Source organism: Pipistrellus hanaki (assembly GCF_964339955.1).
Source record: "Pipistrellus hanaki genome assembly, chromosome: 1".
In the NCBI taxonomy this organism is placed as follows: Eukaryota; Metazoa; Chordata; class Mammalia; order Chiroptera; family Vespertilionidae; genus Pipistrellus; species Pipistrellus hanaki.
Window position 1 is genome coordinate 182,497,213 of NC_140503.1, and position 22,447 is coordinate 182,519,659.

At 45.6% G+C, this 22,447-nt stretch overlaps 1 protein-coding gene across 2 annotated transcripts; it reads left to right on the forward strand.

The window, feature by feature from the left end:
- The first annotated feature begins 128 nt into the window (after window positions 1-128).
- On the forward strand, window positions 129-19,111 carry OCIAD2 (OCIA domain containing 2). Of its 2 annotated transcripts, none has more exons than XM_084900188.1 (7): window positions 129-247; window positions 3,091-3,213; window positions 8,227-8,323; window positions 10,365-10,418; window positions 14,646-14,693; window positions 15,609-15,726; window positions 16,826-19,111. In XM_084900188.1, exons 2-7 carry the CDS (start codon window positions 3,151-3,153, stop codon window positions 16,905-16,907), a joined length of 462 nt encoding a protein of 153 aa, XP_084756314.1. In that variant the 5' UTR covers window positions 129-247; window positions 3,091-3,150; the 3' UTR covers window positions 16,908-19,111. The 2 variants fall into 2 exon arrangements, with proteins under 2 accessions (XP_084756314.1, XP_084756315.1); XM_084900189.1 differs by lacking the exon at window positions 129-247 and adding an exon at window positions 273-402.
- Window positions 19,112-22,447: the final 3,336 nt, after the last annotated feature.

A 22,447-nucleotide genomic window follows, 5' to 3' on the forward strand; every position in this document is an offset into this window, starting at 1 on the left:
CAGCGCCACCCGGGCCTGACCACGGAGTGTGTGGACTGATGGCGCCGCCGGAGGGAAGGCCAGCAGCCTGGGGAGCAGGGGCGCAGCCTGGGGAGCAGGGGGGCAGCCTGGGGAGCAGGGGTGCAGCGGACCAGTGACTTGGAGGAGTAAGTGAGAAGCGGCGAGCGGAGGGGGCGGAGCCAGAGGAGGAAGGAGGAGGCTGGAGGGAGATCCGAGGAGAGAAGTGAGGGCCCGCGGGGAGAGCGAGGTGAGGGGCCCCGGGCGGCCGGGGAGGGGAGGCGGGGGACGGGGGCGGGCGCCGGGGGCGGGCGGCGGGCCCGGCTGCGGCCGCGGCGGCGGGGAGCGGCGGGCTCCGCTCTGCGGGCGCCGGAGCCGCGCGGCCTGGAGGCGATCACCTTGCAGGTGAGCCGCGGGGTGACCGCGGGGAGATGGCGGGGGAGGGGGCCTCCTCGGGCGCTCCATTCCGGGGTCCCGGGGGCTCCGCAGGCCGCTCGGGCCGCGCGGGTTGGCAGAGGCCGCCTAGGAACTCCCCTGCCAACTCCTCCTCTTCGCTCGGCTGCGACCCAGGCAAGGTGGGGGGGCCGGGGTTCTGCAGGCAGCCTCGGGCTGGGGGTGGCAACGGATTCGGGCAGATTGATTCTGGGATTAACCTCCCTCCTCTTCCCCCCCTCCCCCCAGCTGAGAGCGCGGTGACCCCTCCAGGGACTGTCCCTCCGATCACTCGCTCCGCCCCCATCCTGCTGCCAACCTCCCCCCACTGCCCACCTGTCAGCCTTCCTCCCTCTTTGTCTCTCTCCCCCCACCACACAAACACACACACACACACACACACATTGAAGAAGCAGAGAGACCCCAAACCAGACCAGGGCCTGGTGGTGGGAGGCAAGACCCCCGAAGGTGTGCTTAGCTGCGGGCTGCTGATTAACTGGGTGCAGGGGACCTGACCACCAAAGCAGAGACTGTCTCTCTGCTTCTTGATTTGAGACACTGTCCGAACCCTGGCTAAGACAGTCTCGTTTGACCTCTGGTGCAAAGTCTTCCTGGAAATCTTCACAGAATAAGGCGCCCGGGTCCACTCTGGCAGTTGCCCTTTACTGCTCACGCACTCACTGCGAGCTGGGTGCGGGGCGCTGGGTGCTGGGGCTTATGGACCTCATCCCTCACCCCTCATCCTTATCCCTCCTCCTGGCAGCAGCCCCTCAAGGTTGCCCGTCGGTGATCCCCACTTCACAGGTGAGAAAGCTGAGGCACAGGCACATTGAGTCATTTCCCCCAAAACCACAGAGCTAGCAAAGCGTAGAGGCAGGGTCTGAGTCTCAGGTGTTTCTGATTCCAGGAATGCCCCCTGCAGGGCACCGTGCTGGCTTTACAATAACAGCAGGTACCCACCGTGAAACTTGGTACAAGTGAAAGCCCCTTGGCTCCTGTGCCAAGAAGGAAGCAGCACCGTGTGAGGAGATGTGCGTTTCGCGGGGAAGTCGGTGGCCGGCATGGCGTCCGGGCCCCAGAGGGCAGTGGCCGTGGGCCGGGCAGGGACTCAGAGTCCACCTGGACCACGGCCATCCCTGCCAAGTCACTCTCCGGAGCCATGGGACACCAGTGGTTCCTCCCCTCTTTCCTTCCTTCCCCTCCGCACCAGCTACTCCTGCTCAGGCCTTTTCTTGGCCTTTTTCCTTTCTTCTCCTGGCCGTATTCCTTGCCCTCGGTGTCCACATTCTCCAAGACTCTTTGTAGACAATTTTGTTTGTTCCTTGCTTTACCTGTCATCTCTACGATGGCGGCTCCCAAATGCATCTTCCCAGGCTCTCCTGAATCTCTAACTCCAGACCCAAATCTTCAACTATTCGAATTTCTTTTTTTTTTTCTTTCTTTCTTCTTCTTCTTCTTTTTTTTTTTTTTTTTAGAAATTGGATCTTATTTCTTTTTCTTTAATATATTTTATTGATTTTTTTTTTTTTTACAGAGAGGAAGGGAGAGGGATAGAGAGCTAGAAACATCGATGATAGAGAATCATTGATCAGCTGCCTCCTGCACACCCCACACTGGGGATGTGCCCGCAACCCAGGTATATGCCCTTGACCGGAATCGAACCCGGGACCTTTCAATCCGCAGGCTGACGCTCTATCCACTGAGCCAAACCGGTTTCGGCAACTATTCGAATTTCTGCTGGCTGATTCCCATGTGTACCCACAGGCACCCAAATGTAACGTTTCAAACTCAAGTATATTATCTCTGTGCTTCCCACCAGCGAGTTAGTTCAGGCCTCCACATGGCCTGGCCTGGGCTGTTAAGGTTCCTTTGAAACTGGTTTTTATGCCGAGGAGTCCATCCACCCTCAACAAGCTTGAGAGTCCTAGCCTTCGGTGTCTCAGACCTGACCAGAGAGACCAGAGACCAGACGTTCCTCCTCTCCTTCCTCAGCAGCCGGGATTGGCTAGGCCCAGGGAGCCCTCGGCATGTGGCGTAACTGCCGGCTTGTCTGGCTTCCCCTTCTCATGTGCATTCCTTTAGTGCTGTGTTTGCCTAATCCTTAATCCTCTCCCCTGGCCTGGCACATCACAGACACTGGGTAACTATTTCTGCAGTCCCTGGCCTTGTAAGGAATGGAAACTCCTTTAGGACACAATTTACAGGGAGTAAACAATTCCACAGTTTCAGAGTGTGGCACCTCACATACGTGTGTGTTGGGGGGGGGGAGAGAAGCATTAGAAAGTAAGTTGCCAGCCCGGCCAGTGTGGCTCAGTGGTTGAGCGTCGACCCATAAATTAGGAGGCCAGGGTTCAATGCCCAGTCAGGGCACATTCCCTGGGTTGTGGCTTCGATCCCCAACGTGGGGCATGCAGGAGGCAACCAATCAATGATTCGATCTCATCATTGATGTTTCTATCTCTCTCTCCCACTCGCTGCCTCTCTAAATCAATTTTAAAAATATATTTTTTTTAAAAAGAAAGTAAATTGACAGGCGATTGAATATTGACTAATGACAAAATGAAAGCATGTTTTTCAAATACGTGAGTTGATATTAAAGGTGTTTGTAAGGTTGATGGAACATTCAGACACAGCACAGTGACTGTCATCTATTTTCCCTAGACATCAGGTGAACGGGTAAGCTGAGTACACTCAACCAGAGGAGAAGCAAAGACAGTCATCATGGCGTCAGTGTCTACCCATGGGAACCAAGACAAGCCGCACTTGCCGCCACTAAGCAAACAGGTATGTGTTTAGTTTGCCATCTGAAGGGGCGCCTCATACCAGACTTTCCTTACACTGCATCCAGCCTGGCACTTTGTTGGATGAATTTGGGGGAAACAAAATGGGAAAGGAACGTGTGTTTTTGACTGCCCTGAAAAGCATGTTTTAAATTTTTATTTTCACAATCCTTCCTTTATCCTTCCCTACGTAGCACCCAGCCTAACCAAACCGTACATAGGCTGTCAACGACTGAAAAGGTTTCCCTTAGCAGAATGGACTCTAACAGAATGGTGTGTGCTGACGCCTGTTTTCACATTTCTGTGACCAAGGCCAACCTTACTAAATCCATGCCGCAGACCGGTGTTCCCTTCAGGAGAGCAGAGTCCTGAACCACTAAATTAGCCGTCAGGTTGAGAACCCCACTTTGCAACTTGTGAGGAATGAATATGAGGCGTTTCAGGGGTCCGTGAAGGAGGAACAGAGGAAGTGTTGTGGTGGGTGAAAGAAGTTCGTGCTCTCCGGGGTCAGCTTTTCTAGCTAACAATAGTTCCTGGAGGAAGCGACGCTTAAGGAGCAGGGTTGAGGGGAGGCACACAGACAAATGATATCGAGTCACAAGGAGAGGCATGCGGACACCTGAGCTGCCTTTGTGAAATGGAGAGCCATAAAACATTCATGGCACCGAGGAAAGGCTTGCCAGGGCTCCTCTGGGAGGCCGTGCAGGAGCTTCCGTCTAGCCGGCAGGACTCACAGTTATTGTGCTAGTCGAGTCCCTGACCCCGGGTGTGTGTGTGTGTGTGTGTGTGTGTGTGTGTGTGTGTGTGTGTTTGGAGGAACGGAGAAGGGGAGGTGTTCCTATTGCTGCCACAGCCCAGGCAGAACCAAGAAGAGGCACTTACTCTGGGGTAGGAGGAGTGCTTGCTGAGGAGCTAACGTGAGTGGAGAGTGAAAACAGTCCTTTTCTTGTCACTGTGACTCTCCCTGACCACCACCTCCGTGTACTGTGCTGTGAGGAGTTGCAGAGAAAGAGAGAGATGTCCTTGTAGAGCTCTGAGGGCATAGGTGCCACAGGGTCCTTCGACCTTGTTATCAAGTATGTAAAGTGCTTAGCCCATGGGAAAGAGCACAATTTGCCTGGCCGGTGTTGCTCAGTGGTTAAGCATTGATCCATGCACCCAGAGGTCACCTGCTGGATTCCCAGTCAGAGCATATGCCCTGGTTGTGGACCCGATTCCCAGTAGGGGGCATGCAAGGGGCAGCTGATTGATGATGTTTCTCGTCAGTGTTTCTACCTCTCTCTCTCTCCCTTCCTCTCTTTCTAAAATCAATTAAAAATATGTACATACTTTTAAAAAAAAGAAATATGACCATTATCCACATTAACCTTTATCAGACAAAAGGGAACTTTAGTTCCCAGCAAGGAGTGGGTCAAGATAACTTTAATAATAAGCAATACATTTTCTTTATAAATGTTTTTACTTCTCATAAATAACTAAAAAATAGATAAGATAGAGGCAAAAAAGTAAATGCCTGCAGAGTTGAATTTAAATGCCAAAAAAAACTCCAGCAAGGAGACCCCAGTACAGGAATTTAAATGCCATCTTTTAAAGGTTAATATCTACTACAAACAAGAGTTCTGAAAAAAGCATAAGCAAAATCAGCAAGGTCAACTTCAAAAGCCAAGGAGCTGCACCTCAACAAGAAAAACACTAAAACTCCCAGAGGTAAACGGCAGAGGACCTACATGAATCATTCAGAGATAAGGAAATATTAGTGTGACTTCTTAGTAAGGAACAAATTAAATTAAATTTGCTTTAAAAAATTAATGAACCACCCACAGAATGGGAAAAATATTTGCAAATCACATCTCTGATAAGAGTCCAGTATCCAGAATATTTAAAGAGCTTTTACAACTCAATAACAAAAAGACAAATGACCCAATTAAAAAAGTGGTCAAAGAACTTGAACAGGTGTTTCTCTAAAGAGAATATATAAACATGCACCAAGCAAATGAAAAAATGTTTCGTGTCATTAGTCCTTCAAGAAATGCAAACCAAAACCACAATGAGATAACATTTTACACCCACCAGCATCGCTATAATTAAAAAGAAAAACAAAACAGAAAATAACAAGTGTGGACAAGATTGAGAAATTGGAACGTAGTTTGTTGGTAGGATTGTAAAATGGTATAACACCTGTAGAAAACAGCTTGGCAGTTCCTCAATTCGTTAAACATCAAATTTTACATATGACCCAATGGAATTAAAGACATGTTTAAACAAAAACTTGTACAGGAATCTTCACAACAGCTCTATTCACAATAGCCAAATGGTGGAATCAACCCAAATATTCATCAATAGGTGGACTGGTAAGCAAAATGCAGAATATCCTTGCAATGGAATATTGAGTCATAAGAAGGATCCATGCTACAACATGAATGAACCTTGAAAACATTATGCAAAGGAAGAGAAGCCATTTATTGTACGATATTGTTTACATAAAATATAAAGAGTAAAAACGTCCATAGCGACAGAAAGCAGGTTAGTGCTCGCCAGGGTGCTAAAGGGAAGTGGGAATGAAGAGAGACTGCCTAAAGGGTCTGAGCTTTCTTTTTGGGGTGATGAAAAAATTCTAGAACCAGACAGTGATAACAGCCACACATCGTTGCTGATGTACTTAATGACGCTGAATTGTGTACTTTAAAAATGACTGAAATGGTAAATATGACGTTATGTGTATTTTACCACAATAAAAAATTGAGCCAATATATGACAAAAGATTACAGCCCAGGACCAGTAGTGGGGATTAATTATCTCAATTAATTATCTAGCGATGAAGGGGGCAGTCTGGCTGAACAATATGTAGAGACTAGAGGCCCAGTGCATGAAATTCATGCACTCAGGGGAGGAGGGGACCTCTCAACCCAGACTGCAAGAGGGTTTAGGCCAGACCAAGGGACCCCATTGATGCACTATCAGTGCTGAAGAGGGACATGGGAAGTTAGCCAGCTGGGGAGTGACCACAAGGGGCTTCAAGGCATGTCTGGCCCATCTCACTCAGTCCCAATTGGTTGGACCCCAGTGGCAAACTAACCTATCAGAGCATCTTCCCCCCTGGTGGTCATAGTGAGTGATTGAATGGCCTTAGCATGTCATTAGCATATTACACTTTGATTGGTTGAATGGACGACCAGACATTTAGCATATTAGGCTTTTATTATATAGGATGTTCAAACACTTTAGTTACCAGTGAAATGCAAATAAGACAATTAATTATTACTTTATACCTATTAGTCTGTCAACATTTAGAAAACTGGATAATGCCAAGGTTAGAAAATCCCTTCTTTACCTCGCCAGTTTGGAATCCAGCTGAAGTGTCTTAAGCAGGCTCTGTGGGCCACGGGGGCATTCAGGCACTGCTGGTGGGAGTGAGTGGCACAGCCACTGGGAGAGCAAAGTGGCTAGACATAGTGAAGTTGGAAATACACATGCCCTGTATTTTACTTCTAGATATATATCTGAAAAATGTCACCACATGGCTCTGCAGGAGACACGTGGTGGTGGTGACATGGACGCATCCTGGGGAATTACACAATGGTTAGAAGCTGTGGGCTAGGTGAATATAGCAATAGGGGTGGATCTTAAAAGCATAGAGTTGAGTTGAAAATATTTTTTAAAAATAAAACCAAATACATAAAAATACCATTTACATTAAAAAGATGCATGCATCCAAAACAATGAACACATACAAAAGATCCTCATTAAACACATAGAATGGCCCGGCCAGTGTGGCTCCGTGGTTGAGCATCAGCCTATGAACCAGAGTTGTGGCCTCGATCCCCAGTGTGGAGTGTGCAGGAGGTAGCCGATCAATGAGTCTCTGTCATCACTGATGTTTCTGTCTCTCTCTCCCTCACCCTTCCTCTCTGAAATCAATTTTAAAAAAATACACATAGAATGGTGGTGATGGGCAGAGGGGAATGAGAGTAGAGAATGTGGATAAGAGTAAATAATACCTACATCTCTACAAAGGAAGACAATCGTGAAGGATGGGAGTTAGTCCAGTTTATAGCATGTCAACAGGATAAATACTGTGAAATAATAAAAGTAATGAAATAGAACATAGCAATAGTTCCACCAGAAATTTTATAACCTCAAATATGTTTTAAACACACACACACACACACACACACAAAAAAAAAAAAAAAAAAAGTCAAACTATGTAGAAAAATACAAAGCAGTCTAAAAATGCATACAGCCGAAACCGGTTTGGCTCAGTGGATAGAGCATGGGCCTGTGGACTCAAGGGTCCCAGGTTCGATTCCGATCAGGGGGCATGTACCCTGGTTGCGGGCACATCCCCAGTTAGGGGTTATTCAGGAGGCAGCTGGTCGATGTTTCTCTCTCATCGATGTTTCTGGCTCTCTATCCCTCTCCCTTCCTCTCTGTAAAAAATAATAAAATAAATAAATAAATAAATAAAAACGCACACAGAAGTGTACGGTAAAGGTAAATTAGAATACAGGTCTACAAATACAAAACTTGTCACCCAGTGCTCCAGTGCACAGATCCCAGGACTGTGATTCCCGGAGTGTGATCCCCGGAGAGTACATGGTTGAGCTGTGGGGGAATCTCTTCACCGAGGAGGCCACGCTGCACTGGGTCTGCAGGAAACCAGGGAGGCAGAGGGGGTGGGCAGCATTGCAGGAAACGCATAGACAGAGGCTGGAGGTAAGAGAGAAAACGTGACAGATGTGGCTTCGGCAGGAATTCCTTCTGACCGGAGAAGTGCCCCCTGCTCGCTAGTGGATGAGTCTCTCGCTGCCTCTCAGCTGGGATCATTCCCTTGCCTGCCGTCTGTCCAATGCTCCCGGCTGGAAGGCGCTCGCTGACACGGGTCGCTGCTCGGAGCCGGTGGCCAGCCCGGGACGACACGCTGCATGACCACAGCGAAGGGAGCGCCCTGCCCTTCTCCGGGAAAACAGATGCTTTCCTGGCGAGTTCAGGCCACTCACCGCAGACCTTTCCCTTACAGAGCCTGTTGTTTTGCCCAAAATCCAAACTGCACATCCACAGAGCGGAGATTTCAAAGATTATCCGAGAATGTCAAGAAGAGAGCTTCTGGAAGAGAGGTACATGCATCCCCTGTAACCTTTGTTAACACTGTGTGTGCTGCAGTAAACTGTACCGCATTAGAATTACGGCGATGCTTTGTTTTTGAGCGGGGGCTTTGCATGATTCCTTGAAGAACTTTGATATCTGGGCTGTTTTGAGTTTAAATCGGTGTTGAGACCCCTGCGTCAGGGCAGAGGTGATATTCGACGTAGGAGCACACATAACGCTTTCATGTCACCCAGGACCTGGGCCCAGAGTGTTATTTAGAATTTCTTGAAAGAGTAAACCCTCCTGAATTCCACTAGACTCCAACCTCATGGAGTTCAGGGAATAATGTCAAGTTTATTGCTTCATCCCAGAGCCAGCCAAGCACAGTGCTTCACAGATGGAAAGCACCTGATCAATTATCTGTGGGATGAATGGAACATGGCAGGGCCCATTAATACTTCTCTCACAGTGTCTCTGAGATAACCTTTTCTGCTGAGTCACCTTCTTTCTCGGCCTGCCTGATGTAAATAAGACAAGGGTGTGAATGCAGGCCGTGCTTTAAGGTCTCCTCCAATTAAAAACAAAATCATGGTGGGAGTGGGGGAGGGGTGGAATAAGAGATTAACCAAAGGATTTGTATGCATGCATGTAATCATTCATAACCAATGGACACGGACAGGAGGGGGGTGAGGGCATGTGCTGGGGAATGGGAGCAGCCGGGGAGAGGCCAATGGGGGGGAAAGGAGACATAGGTAATACTTTAAGCAATAAAGAATTTAAAATCTAATTTTAAAAAATCATGCTTTGTCAGTTGAAAATGGCATAATAGAACCTGCAGATCTAGTCCCGGTATTTGCAACACTGCTGACACAGGGATCATTTCACTGTGAAACGCAGTTTGATGTCTCAAACCATTCCAACTCAGGATCAATTGTTTTAGAAGAAACACTCTTTCGAAGTTGCTATTCATTATGCATTACTATGATGATTGTGCTCCCAGCGATTCATGTCTTTTTCTGACAACCTATGAGTAAGTAATTCAATTAAGCCCTCGGCAGACTAGCATTTCAGCTTGACCCACTCGCCTACCATCAGACAGACACGCGAGGAAAAATGGGTTGCAATCTAATTTGTCTCGGTTGCTAGGAAGAGCTAGATGTTTATCACTGCGCTCAGCTTTGGGAAGAAGTCACTTGACACATTTTGACAGAACGAGAAACTGCCTTTGCCAGAGGAACTTGCCTGTTTTGAAAAATCACAGCTGAATGTCGCCCTTGTTTAACACAAATGCGGTAATCTTGTAACCCTCGGAGAATAGACATCCCCAAATGGTGCAGCAAAATGTCACGAGAGACGAACGCAGAGAACTATCCTGGAGAGGATAGTGTGCAGGCGCTTCATTGTACTGGCCTTTTCTTTTATGTAGGATTGGGAATTTCAAAATGTCCAATTCAAGGCAGCTCCCCAATGCAACAGCTACCTGTCCCCATGCAGACACGAAGGTGCCCGTGTGGTATGTCGTGATCAGAAGCTGGTGCCCGGTGGGCGTTCGTCAAAGGGGGTGTCAGAGGCGGCGTCCGTGGGGTTTTGGTTTTGTTAGAGGAAAGCTGTCCAGCAGGTTCAGTGCCCAGGGAAGGCCCCAAGGACAGTTCTTCAGGAAGAACTTCACAAATATTTGTCGAATTCGTAAAATAACAGATGACTAAGAAGTCATGGCCAGCCAAAACCGGTTTGGCTCAATGGATAGAGCGTCGACTTGGGGACTGAAAGGTCCCGGGTTCGATTCCGGTCAAGGGCATGTACCTTGGTTGCGGGCACATCCCCAGTAGGGGGTGTGCAAGAGGCAGCTGATCGATGACTCTCTCTCATCGATGTTTCTAACTCTCTATCTCTCTCCCTTCCTCTCTGTACAAAATCAATAAAATATATTTTTTTTAAAAAAAAAAAAAAAAAAAAAGAAGAAGTCATGGCCAGGTAGGGAAGAGAAAACACCGGAGTCATTCTCCCTGGCTTCCAGGTGACCTGCCAGGCTCTGAAATCCCAGCACTGAAGGCTGTTTTTGTCTTACAGCCCTGCCCTTTTCTCTCGGAAGCATGCTCGTTACCCAAGGACTAGTCCACCACGGTAAGAATCAAGATTCGTTTAATAATTGAACTCCCGTGTTCTGTGAGCCTCCTGGCGGCGTCTTGGTGCTTGGCCTGCATTTTGTGGTGAAGGGTTTATTTATGCAGGCTTTCGCCTGTTGGCAGCATCACCCCCTCCGCTCACCCCTCCAGAAGATGTGTTCATTCCCAGAATGAGTGGCTGTGTTCGGTTACATGGCAAAGGGAAATCAAAATTGCTGATGGGAAGGCTGTTCATCAGCTGACCTTAAAATAGGGAGATAATTCCGGATTAACCAGATGGGCCCAGCGTGTAATCAGATGGAGTCTTAAAAACTGGGTCAGCCCGACCGGCAGAGCCCAACTTATGAACCAGATCCGGGTTCAATTCCTGGTCAGGACACGGGCCTGGGTGGCAGGCTTGGTCCTCAGGAGGGGGTGTGCAGGAGCAGCCAATCAATGATTCTCTCTCATCCTTGATGTTTCTATCCCTTTCTCTCCCTCTTTTTCTCTCTCTGAAATCAATAAAGATATATTTAAAATATGCCGAAACCAGTTTGGCTCAGTGGTAGAGCGTCGGTCTGCGGACTGAAAGTCCCGGGTTCGATTCCGGTCAAGGGCATGTACATTGGTTGCGGGCACATCCCCGGTAGGGGGTGTGCAGGAGGCAGCTGGTCGATGTTTCTCTCTCATCGACGTTTCTAGCTCTCTATCTCTCTCCCTTCCTCTCTGTAAAAAATCAATAAAATATATTTAAAAAAAAATATATATATATGGGTTAGAAGACAGAACCAGCGAGACAGCATGAAAAGGACTCACTCAACACTGCTGGCTTTGCTGGCAGAAAAGGGGGCAGGAGCCCAGAGACCAGGAATGGGGTGGCCTCTGGGAGCTGGCAAGGAATGCAGCCCTGCCAGCGCCTTGATTTTAGCTGCTGAGGCCTGAATGTTTGTGCCCCACCCCCCAGTTCACATGTTAAGACCCTAAAGGAGCTGAGGTCTTTAGGAGGCCATTAGCCCCTGAGGGTGGAGCCCTCCAGAATGGTAGTGCTCTTCCAAGAGGCCTCACAGAGCTCCCTCGCTCTTCCCGGCACGAGAAGTCTGCAAACCCAGAGGGGGGCCTCCCAACCCTGAGGATACCCTGATCCTGGACGTCAGCCTCCAGGACTGTGAGAAATCCACGTCTGTCATTTATAAGCCCCCCCGCCCCCCAGTCTTGTTTTTGCAGCCCCCATAGACTGACACACCCAGGGAAACCCATTTTGAGCCCTGACCTCCAGAGCTGTAAGCTTGCAGATGTGTGTTGTGTTAAGCCTCCATGTCTGTGGTGAGCTGTTTCAGCAGCCACAGGAAACTGATACAGTGCCTTTCTCTGTACCAGAGTCCCTGCCTCTCCCAGGGGCTCAGTGCATGTTAGACAGACTGTGTCCTGTGCAAGGATGCTCTGGGTAGGAGGTAAATGGAGCTGAAATCCACCAAGCTCTGTCCATCAAGCCGTTTGTCCTGGCAAGAGGCTGCATTCCCCCGAGTCAGGGCACCCTGTCTAATCTGCACAGCAGGTCATGAGGACTAGCCGGCGCCCTGCACCTCCCCACACAACCTCTCCCTGCCTCTTAGTTTTCCAGTTTACCTCTCTATTCCTCCTTCCTTGCTCCCTTCTTTTTTCCTGTCTCCGTCTACCAGAGAACCCACAGGCGTTGTCTAGTTCCCAAATAGCAAGAAGGCATCTGACCCTGTCAAAGCCCATTACTTTGAGCACTGCTGATGGCCAAGATTTTAAAGACTATCTGTGCCCAGCAAACATGAGAGATGTTTCAGTTCTATTTTGGGTCTCAGAGACCACATGTGTCATTTCTCTAGGAGAATCCCATTTCAGTCAATATTATTCTTCTCTTAAGGATTTACGTTGATTTACTCAATGTGATTTCATTTTTATAACATGAAGATAGCCTTTTTATGGGAATATATCAATCAGTAATGAGTCTTTGTCAGACCATTTTTGACAACAGAGAAATACAGTCATGTCATTATGGGAATTATCCTATATAATAAAAGCCTAATATGCAAATTGAATGGCAGAACAACCAGTGGAATGACCTGTTGATAGACACACTGACCACCAGGGGGCAGGAGCTGTCCCCATCCTGCAGGCCCCAGGACAGTCAAGGCAGGTGCCAGAGGGGGCCCTTCAATCGCCCTGCTGGTTGCCCATAGATCAGCCCTGATCACTGGCCATGCCTAGTGCACAAATTTTGTGCACTGGGCCTGTATCTTATAAATGTTAAGAGTTCTCAAAATCTATCATCTCTGGCATGTGCACAAATATACTTTTCCAGGGCTGTGCAGTAGTTTTCTAAGACTACTATAACAAATTAACAAACATAGTGACCTAAAACAATACAAATGTATTACCTTACAGGAGGTTAGATGTTCAATATGAATCTCCCTGGTCTGAAATCAAAGTGTCCCCAGGACTGCTCTCCTTGCTGGGGGCCCCTCAGGCTTCCTTTGCCCTCCCAGCTTCTAAAGACCACCCACAGTTCTTCTTGGCTCGTGGCCCCTTCCTCTGCCTGCAAAGCCAAGGTCTTCTCATACCGCCATCTGTCTGGTTCCGCCTCTGAATTCCTCTTCTACATTCAAGGGTCATTGTGATTACATTGGGCCCACCTGTGCCGAGCCGGCACAGCTCTGAGTGAACTTGAGAGGGAGGCAGTGAAGGATTTAGAAAAGACAGACAAGAGAGTAAAGCTGGGTCCAGGTGGGACACTGCTCTCTGATGGAGAGATAGCGCCAGGGCCTGCAAGCCGAGTCTTTATTTTATAGCCTGATTCCACCAGGCAAAGTAAGGGCGTGGTTACAACATTCCCGTGGGTTTCGAATCTACTCAGTTACATGCACCTGATCAAGCTTTGTTTACTTGCTGCACCTCCCGAAACCCATATCACTCAGCCATGTGGGACCACAGGTTCGGGCCATAAGGTCAAGCTGACAGCTATAGCCTTTGGCTATGATTGTGCTGGGACTTGCACGTGGCTATGCCATGAGAGGATCATGCCCTCTCATTAGTCCCAGGCTTGAACCTGTCCAAATGCTATAGCTGCTCTCCACACCCACCCAAATGATCCAGGATAATCTTCCTATTTTAAAGTCATCTGATTCACCCTAATTCCATTGCCTACCATAATTCCCCTTTGTCATGCAATTGTAACATATTCACAGTTCCCAGGGATATAGGGACATCCTTTAGGAGGCTGTTATTCTGGCCTATCACAGTAGTAAAATTTTTATTTAAAAATTGTGGTGTGTATACAATCATGTGTCAAATAGCAACATTTCGGACAATGACAGACTACAGGTACAATGGGGCTTCCATAAGATGATAACGGAGCAGAAAAATTTCTGTGGGCTGGTGATGTGATAGCCATGGTAATGTCGAAGCACAAGGCAATAATTTCTCAGCTATCTGGGGATCCTGGTGTAATCACTCCCACTACACTGCCTGTCATATAAAACTACAGCCTCTGCAACTTGGACAGTATGTAATACTTGATAATAAACGACTATGCTACTGGCTTATGTAATGACTATACTTTTTATCATTGTTGTAGAGTGTCCTTATTTAAAACAAAAAACAAACAAAAAAAAAAACTTGCTGTAAAACAACGTGCTGTTATGCCAGCAGCAGCCTCAAGCATTTTGTGTTTACCGTGTCTCCTGATTGCATCACTTTCTCTTGAGTTTGACTTAATCCCGTGGAGCTTTGTACAATAACATGCTGTACAGGCTTGTAGCCTCAGAGCAATAGTCTATACCATGCGGGCTAGGTATGTGGGAGGCTGTACCATCCAGGATTGTGTAAGTGCACTCTGTGATGTTTGTACAATGATGAAATTGCCTAATGATGCATTTCTTTTTCTTTTTAAATATATTTTATTGATTTTCTTCAGAGAGGAAGGCAGAGGGATAAAGAGTTAGAAACATCGATCAGCTGCCTCCTACACACCCCCTACTGGGGATGTGCCCTTGACCGGAATTGAACCCGGCTGGGGTGCATACGGGAGGCAACCAATCGATGTTTTTTTTTTCTCTCTCCCTTCCTCTTTCTAAAATCAATAATAAATAAATAAAAAACATATCCTCAGGTGAGAGTTAAAGAAACTGCGTATGTATTAAATTTTAAAGATTTCCTTATGCTTTATAAATTTAAATAAGTAATACAATGAAATAATAATGTATATATTTCTCCTTAGGTTATTTAGCAGCTAACCCAAGATTTGGATCATTGCCTAAAGTTGCACGTAAGTCATAGAAGTAAAAAATTATTTTTAATAGATTTTCATAGCAGCTGGAGATATGAAGGTCCAGTTTAACCAAGTCCCCTGCATTGCCTTTCTGAAAAATCAGTCTATTTTTTTTTTTTTTTTTTTTTTTGCCACTTTACAGTCTTCGTTCATTCAGCACTGCCTGGTATCAGGTTGAGCCCCGGGACAGTCCTCTTTAAAGCAGAGCCACAGAATGATAGATCCATTAGGCGGGTTAAAGTTTCCTTCTTTTGGCCGGTCTTTTCCAAATATTTTCTGTAGTGAAAATAAATGAATAACTTTTTTAAATCAGGGACTTTCTTATAATATGCCAACCATAAACCCAGGGTTTCATCTTTTCCACTCGTAATACATCGACCTGCTTTGTACAAAAAGGATGCTTTCCCACGTGTAGCCTGAAACTTCATTCCCAGCGAGAGGAGCAGGTTGAAGATTCCTTCCCTGAGAGGCTTTCTGTGCCTCGTGAACTCTCTCCCCCACAGGCGGGATGGACCGCAGCTCCCCAGACTCCAATCCATAAGGAGAATTTCTTACCCGGTGACTCGGTGACTCGGAGAAACCATAACTCCCTCCCTCCCTGGGGCTTCGGGCTGCCTGGCCCTGGCCCTAGCCCGGGGTCACACCTCTGCTTGCTCTGTCCTGGCCCTTCTACCACCAATTCAAAACGGAGCCAGAAAGTCCCCCGGTCCCAGGCCTGCTCTGGAAGAGGGAGTGCTTGTCCGTGGATCTGTTGTGGTGCTTTTTAAAAAAGATGTTGTCTTTATTGTTGAAAGTATCGTGGCACTTTTAATATTAAAGTTACTACTGTTAATAAAGAAGATTCTAGAAGATACCTAAGGGAGGAGATTCTGACCCTTTCTATAATCTGTCTTCCCTCACCTGCCTTTACAGTTGCTGGTATCCTGGGATATGGCCTGGGAAAGGCATCGTACATAGGAGTCTGCCAAAGTAAATTCCATTCCCTTGACGATCAGCTACGTGGGGCTGGTTTTGGTCCAGGGCATAACAGGTGTGTAATCTGTTTGATTGGGGGATTGTAATGCAGATACTTATAAAAAAGTAGATGAAAAATGATTCACCATTTATAATATTAAACAGTTTTTCTTAACATCTGTATGCTGGGCTAAAAATAAATAAATAAATAATAACCTCCTTAAACCTCACATTTTGAGTTCTTGCTATTCGACTTCAATCATAATTACTTATTATTTAACTTAGTTTCTTATGTCATTTGCTTAACAAACATGTAGTGAGTCTCTCCTATGCTCAAGGCACTGTGCAAGTCTGAAAAGAATGCCGTCGTCGGCAGACACGGCTCCTACCGTCACGGGGTTATACCGCAATTAGACAGGTTTCTTTACTGCAGGACTTCTCAGAGCCTTTACTGTGTTAACACACTGTCCACAGCGTGGTTCTCATTAGGGGATGTACGCAGTAGGACTCTGGAGGTAAAGCCATTGCCTCCACTGTTAGGACACCTGGGTTGAAAACCAGTTGTACCTCTTATTATTGAATAAACCATGTCATCTTGGAAATGTTCCTTCCACTCTCCAGTCTTAGGGTTTCTCAGCGGTCTAAAATGGTGAGCAGAATTGTTTTCAGGGAATTGTAATAAGGAAGAGAAATGACTATGACACTCAGAGAGTAATAGCTGTTTCTACCTAGTGCTGGGGACACATTCACTTAAGACATTCACTTGTCACAGTGGATTCTATGTGAGAGGCAGCATGGTACTGTCGGGGGGAAAATACACACAAAAAACATTGGGTATGATCCTTATTGGCCTTGTTCTTGTGTGACATTCTGGCAGTCTCTAACCAAGAAGCAGCTCCTATTAGTCCCTCAAACAATGGGCCTGTGGGCATCAGCATAGGAAACTGTCTCCCAGTCAGCTGGTAAGACTAGAGTTCCCATTGGTTTCCAGCACATCCCCAGTGGGAAGTGTGCACAAGGCAACTGATAGATGTTTCTCTCTCATCAATGTTCCTGGCTCTCTCTCCCTATCCCTTCCTCTCTGTAAAAAAATCAATAAAATATATATATATTTTTTAAAAAAAGACTAGAGCTTCCAGTGTTGCAGCACAAACCTCTTTTTGCTTCTGTCCTAGGCACTGCCTGCTCACCTGTGAGGAGTGCAAAATTAAGCACGGATTAAGTGAGGAGCGAAGTTCACAGCCTTCAGCTTCCTAGACTCTGCATCTGTGGCTTTTGAAGTTTCTTAAACCTCTGAGTTTGCACACACTACAGTTTCAGGCGTACTGGAAGATAGCGTACCGTGGAACGGAAACGTCATGATTCTCTCTATCAAAATGCTTTTTGCAGAACAATTGAGTGTATGTTTTTCTACTGTGTATGAACATGGTGGGAGAATTCACACACCGGAAAAGAAATTATGTTGTATTCTAACTTGCAAACGGTGAAGTAAAAAGAATGTCAACTCCTCTCGAATTTTCCCCATCCGTTCTTTCTTTCTGCTTTCTTTCTGGGTTTTAAAATCTCTTAAAGTGGACAGGAATGAAGACTGAGGAGAATGGGAAGTCATACTCCACCAAAGACCATTGTGCACGGAGAGAGAAACACAGGGCAAAGACAGATTGCTTCTTATAGGTATGTGGGGCACTTAATGAGAAACACGTCACTTCAGAGAGTCACAGTGTGGGTCAGTTGTCCTCTCAGTGACCTCGGTGGCTTTATGCCTCATTGGTTTGGTGGAGTTTTGCTAAGCCATTGGGTACACGCGTATAGTCATCACTCAAGTGCTGGGTTAGTTTATATACTGCTAGTGGCCTAACAGAATAAACACAACTTCCCACATGGTTCCTTCTCCCAGGGAACAGTTTGCTATGGGAGGAATCATGGGAAGAATTAATGCAGAGAATGGTGAACTTTTAAGGGTATAGGCAGATCAGAAGCAGCCAATTCAACCCCATGAGTTGGATTCCTATTTATTGCCAGATGTGTTTTATTTAAAAGCAACAACAACAAACAAAAACCCAACTGCTTCCATTGGGGACCTTTTGTTTTATGGCAGGCTGTCTGAGTCCTACTTAAAAATGTCTCTTGCATTTTTGCATTTTCTCAGAAAAGTGCTTTATATGTGTGTCACCATTTATACATTGGGCACATGTGTATACATATTAGTGTTTTGTGTAATACACTTTGAAATCTGCACCATAGAGGTAAAAAGGGGAACCTCACCAGCAGTTAATACTTGATATGAAATACTTTATTTTAAACATCAAAAATATTGGCAAGTTTCTATTTTCACATGAACATTAAGTGTGAGAAATGGAGTGAAGTGTGACTATCTCTTTGTGTAGTAGTACACATCTCCTTGTGTCTCAGTCGATAAAGTTCTCCTTCTGTAAGTCAGATCGCAGATCCAATATCCTAGCTTCTTGGATGCAGTTTAATTCTTGGCTCTGACTTAGCAATTGGTGACTCTTTGTTATCTCTGCTTTTGGTAAAAAATCAGATTTGGGCACATTTATATCCTGCATTCCAGAAAAGTATTCCCAGGGGTCAGAACCCTCTCACTGCTAAGCACAGCAAGTCCATGCAGGAATCAGTCTCGGGGTATTGGGAAAGGTCAATTATACTTGTTGAAAAGGCACAGTGTTTTTACTGCTCATATCTTCACAGTTCTGCATCACATTGGGTTTTGTGTTTGGGCTCTTTGCTTTTGCAATATCAGTAAGTTATTCATGGAAGCAGTTTTTTCACAGTGACCTCTGTGTGAAAGGAGATCTATAAAGAAAAAGAAAACCTAGGTGGTCATCTAAGAACTCTCAAACATTTGGCTTCATTATCTATTGTACACATTAGGAAACAAGTATCTGGGGAACAATGTCTGTTTCTTCTTTATTTTTTTTTTTATAAAATGTTTTATTGATTTTTTACAGAGAGGAAGGGAGAGGGATAGAGAGCTAGAAACATTGATGAGAGAGGAGCATCGACCAGCTGCCTCCTGCACACCCCCTACTGGGGATGTGCCCGCAACCAATGTACATGCCCTTGACTGGAATCGAACCCGGGACCTCTCAGTCCTCAGGCCGAGGCTCTATCCACTGAGCCAAACCGGTCTCAGCCAATGTCTGTTTCTTAAAGGAAGATGTGTTAAAGGAGCAGCATTTGCTGTTTAGCATGTAGCAATTACCAACCACACTCATCATCACGCTGGTCATAAGCTTGTGAAAGTAGCACCTTCATGGTGGAAAAAAAAGAAAAAGAAAAAAGATGTACTGTATATAATGCCTATATATTTTTAAAATTCTCATTTAAGCAAAGATATTCTCTTTCCTTGCTGTCAGAATGGACAATTTATCTCTCTTTTCTGTAAACATTATGCAAGTAATAAAATTAATCCTGAATGGCATGATTAAGCCATGAAAATGTGCTGTAGGTAATTTTCATGATATTCAAATAATGCAATCTGTTTCGTTGACAGAACTTTGGAACTCTACACCCAAATTTCAACTGTCGAGTTTGATTCCATAGACAGAGTTGGCAGAGATGCCGGTGACTAACCCACCAGCTGCAAAGTCCAGGACCACATTAATAATGTGATTTTGTGAAGCGGGGCTAGGTGCATGTTAAAACAGACATAACTTTCACTTCCACTCACAAATACGCCACCCGCTGTTGTCAAAGCTTCCAATTTGCAAAACAAATGAGTACAGGTTTTATGTGAAATATCCTGGTTTGTAAATCTTGGATCTTTCCTATGTTCAATGGCTGCTTGCTGTGTTAGGTATGTCAGTGGGAAGGTGACAGGGAGCACAACCAACAAAATTCCACATCTTCCTGGAACTTATATTTCAGCACCAGTCTGAGGTTTGAGACCTGACTCAACCTCTCATCCACTGGAAATCCCCTCTGCTGTCCTGGCAGGTGAGGTTCCAGGACCTACATATGTACATCCAGGGGAAGGACACCTGCTGCTCCAAGTGCAACCCAGTACACTGCCCAGGTGCAAGACTCCCCAGAAAGGTCTGTGGGAGCCAGGTCTGCCTCCCTGCCCCTCTAGACTAGCTCCTAGCTTAGTTTGAGACAGGAAGTGTATCCTTTTTTACTTATTTCTCAATTTCCACCCTCAAGCAGAATTCTTGGCCAGACATAGCACTTCATAAATATTTCTCAGCCTAAACTTGTAATTTCCCTGTGGCTACACAACAGAATTCTCTTTCTTTTGCATAACAGACTTTAAATATTTGTGATGTCCTCACATACAAAGACTCCAGAAATGGGCAGGCCAGATTTTTCTTTTAGGCACCTGAACTAATAGCAAGAGGCACTCTACATTAGGCCCTGGGCTCAAATTCAGCCCCACCATTACTGGCTATCTAACATTGAGTATGTTATTTACCTGCTCTGGGCCTCAAGTTTCCTCATCTGTAAAATGGGAAGATTTTAGATTTACCTGTAGGTTATTCGTGAGAATAAAATGAGCTTAAGCCCTGACTGGTTTGGCTCAGTGGATAGAGAGTCGGCCTGCGGACTGAGAGATCCCAGGTTCGATTCCTATCAAAGGCATATACTTTGGTTGTGGGCACATCCCCAGTGGGAGGTGTGCAGGAAGCAACTGATCGATGTTTCTCTCCCATTGATGTTTCTGTCTCTCTCCCTCTCCCTTCCTCTCTGTCAAAAAATCAATAAAGTATATATTTTTAAAGAATGAGTTTAATACTTCCAAAATGTTTAGAACTGTGCATAGCACAAAGCAGCCACTCAATGGATGTTAACTACTACTTCTACTGCAGTCCAAAAAATGTGTCATTATGTTCCATTTTTGGCCCATGCTAGGCTTTTTCACATGACCTACCTTTAAGTCAATTCTCTCCATTTATGCTTATGCAGCAGGTCATTCTGGATTTCAGTGTAACTCATTATATTTACAGTTATCTCTTTTCCATTTCATGGTCCTGATTTCAGGCCCAACTATCTGTCCTTTTCAGTCCAAAATCTGGGACTTAACAAGTGGTGATGTGTCATCTGCACTGGAAAACATTCAGATTACCCCTTTGGTTTCTTATAGTGTTCAAGGCCCATGATCAAACAATCCTTGTTAATTGAATGACTGGCTTGCAGAAGCAGAGTTTATTATAAAATACAAACCTCAAATCGTAGTTTGGTTCATTAGATTACCTCATCTCTAAATGTGCTAAGTCAAGAAGGAGGATGGGAATGGGAAGGTAACCAAAGAGGAGGGACCTGGGAGGTAGAAGTCCAGTGGTGGGGAAAGAAATAGCAAAAAGAAACCTCCCTGAATAAGGTTTTGAAAATCACGGCTGTCATCACAAGCCTTATGGCTTCATTCATTAATTCACTATTTTTCAGAAACTATTCTATGCCAGGCAAGGTGCTAGAAGAAATAGGAGTACATTCATATACAGTATAAGATAGTCTCTGCCCTCAAAGAGTTAAGTAGAGGAGATATGTACTAAATAGCTGTAGTGCAAGGTAACAGTTCTGAATGGGGTGGAATTCAGGGGCAGTCGTGGTCCCTTTTGCTATCCTTGCAGATTGTATAACTGGTCCAATTCTCTACCTCTCCTCACATCCATGCCTTTTGTCATGGAATTTTGCATTTGCTTTCCGTTGTGAGTGGAGCATATTTACCTTGACCTTGGGCTTGTGCTATGATTTGCTTTAGGCAAAATGTAAGGCAAAAATGAAGGTGTGCCAGTTTCAAACTTAGGCCTGAGGCAGTGGTCGGCAAACTCATTAGTCAACGGAGCCAAATATCAACAGCACAACGACTGAAATTTCTTCTGAGAGCCACATTTTTTAAACTTAAACTTCTTCTAACGCCACTTCTTCAAAATAGACTCGCCCAAGCCATGGTATTTTGTGGAAGAGCCCACTCCAGAGGCCAAAGAGCTGAATGTGGCTCTCGAGCCACACTTTGCCGACCACAGGCTTAAGGAGACCTCTGTTTCCATTTGTGTCTCTATTATGAACATAAGAACATGCCTGGTACTGAGATGCAGAGGCAATAGCTTGCAGACTGAACATCAGTTCCACAGCTGCCTAAGATCTAATCCCTACAATAAACCACTTATTGTGCATCATTCAGAGCAATTCTGCTTCTCTAACCCGGGAACTGGATAGCTGGAAGTGGCCTGCAGGCATAACAAAAATCTCAAGCAAGCGCAGTGGTTGTGGGAACAAGTGGATAGAAGTGCTGGCAGGACCTTGAGAAGATTGTGAAAATTTGAAGGGCCTGGTTGAGGGTGTTAACAGAAGCCTAAGGACCTTCCAATGGGCTGTCAAGAAGGGATTACAGCAGAGGAAATATTGGAAGCTGAGACTCTGAAGATGTAGTCAAGTTTAGCAAAACTGTCACCTGTAGTAACACAGAAAATAAGAAATGTTCTTAAGGAACTTGATTGGCTAAGATTTCTGGGCAGTGTTGATGGTGCCACTTAGCTGCTGTCTAAAATGAGAGAAGGCAAAAAACAAAAAAAATAAAAATTTAAAAAAATTTTTTAAAAATCCATTTCCAAGTATTTGGAGAAAATATAAAAGTCCAAAACAGTCTTTTAATTTATATATATATTTTTTTTTAATTGATTTTTTACAAAGAGGAAGAGAGAGGGACAGAGAGTCTGAAACATCGATGAGAGAGAAACATCAGCTGCCTCCTGCACACCCCCTACTGAGGATATGCCCGCAACCAAGTTACATGTCCTTGCCCGGAATCGAACCCGGGACCTTTCAGTCCACAGGCC

What these genes read in the sequence shown, in the direction of transcription:
- OCIAD2 (XM_084900188.1), top strand. Translation starts at nt 3,151, where the DNA reads ATGGCGTCAGTGTCTACCCATGGGAACCAAGACAAGCCGCACTTGCCG. An exon ending in CCAAGGACTAGTCCACCACG is followed by an intron (nt 10,419 to 14,645) that starts GTAAGAATCAAG and finishes ATTTCTCCTTAG; the next exon opens with GTTATTTAGCAGCTAACCCA. An exon ending in TTTGGTCCAGGGCATAACAG is followed by an intron (nt 15,727 to 16,825) that starts GTGTGTAATCTG and finishes CTTCTGTCCTAG; the next exon opens with GCACTGCCTGCTCACCTGTG.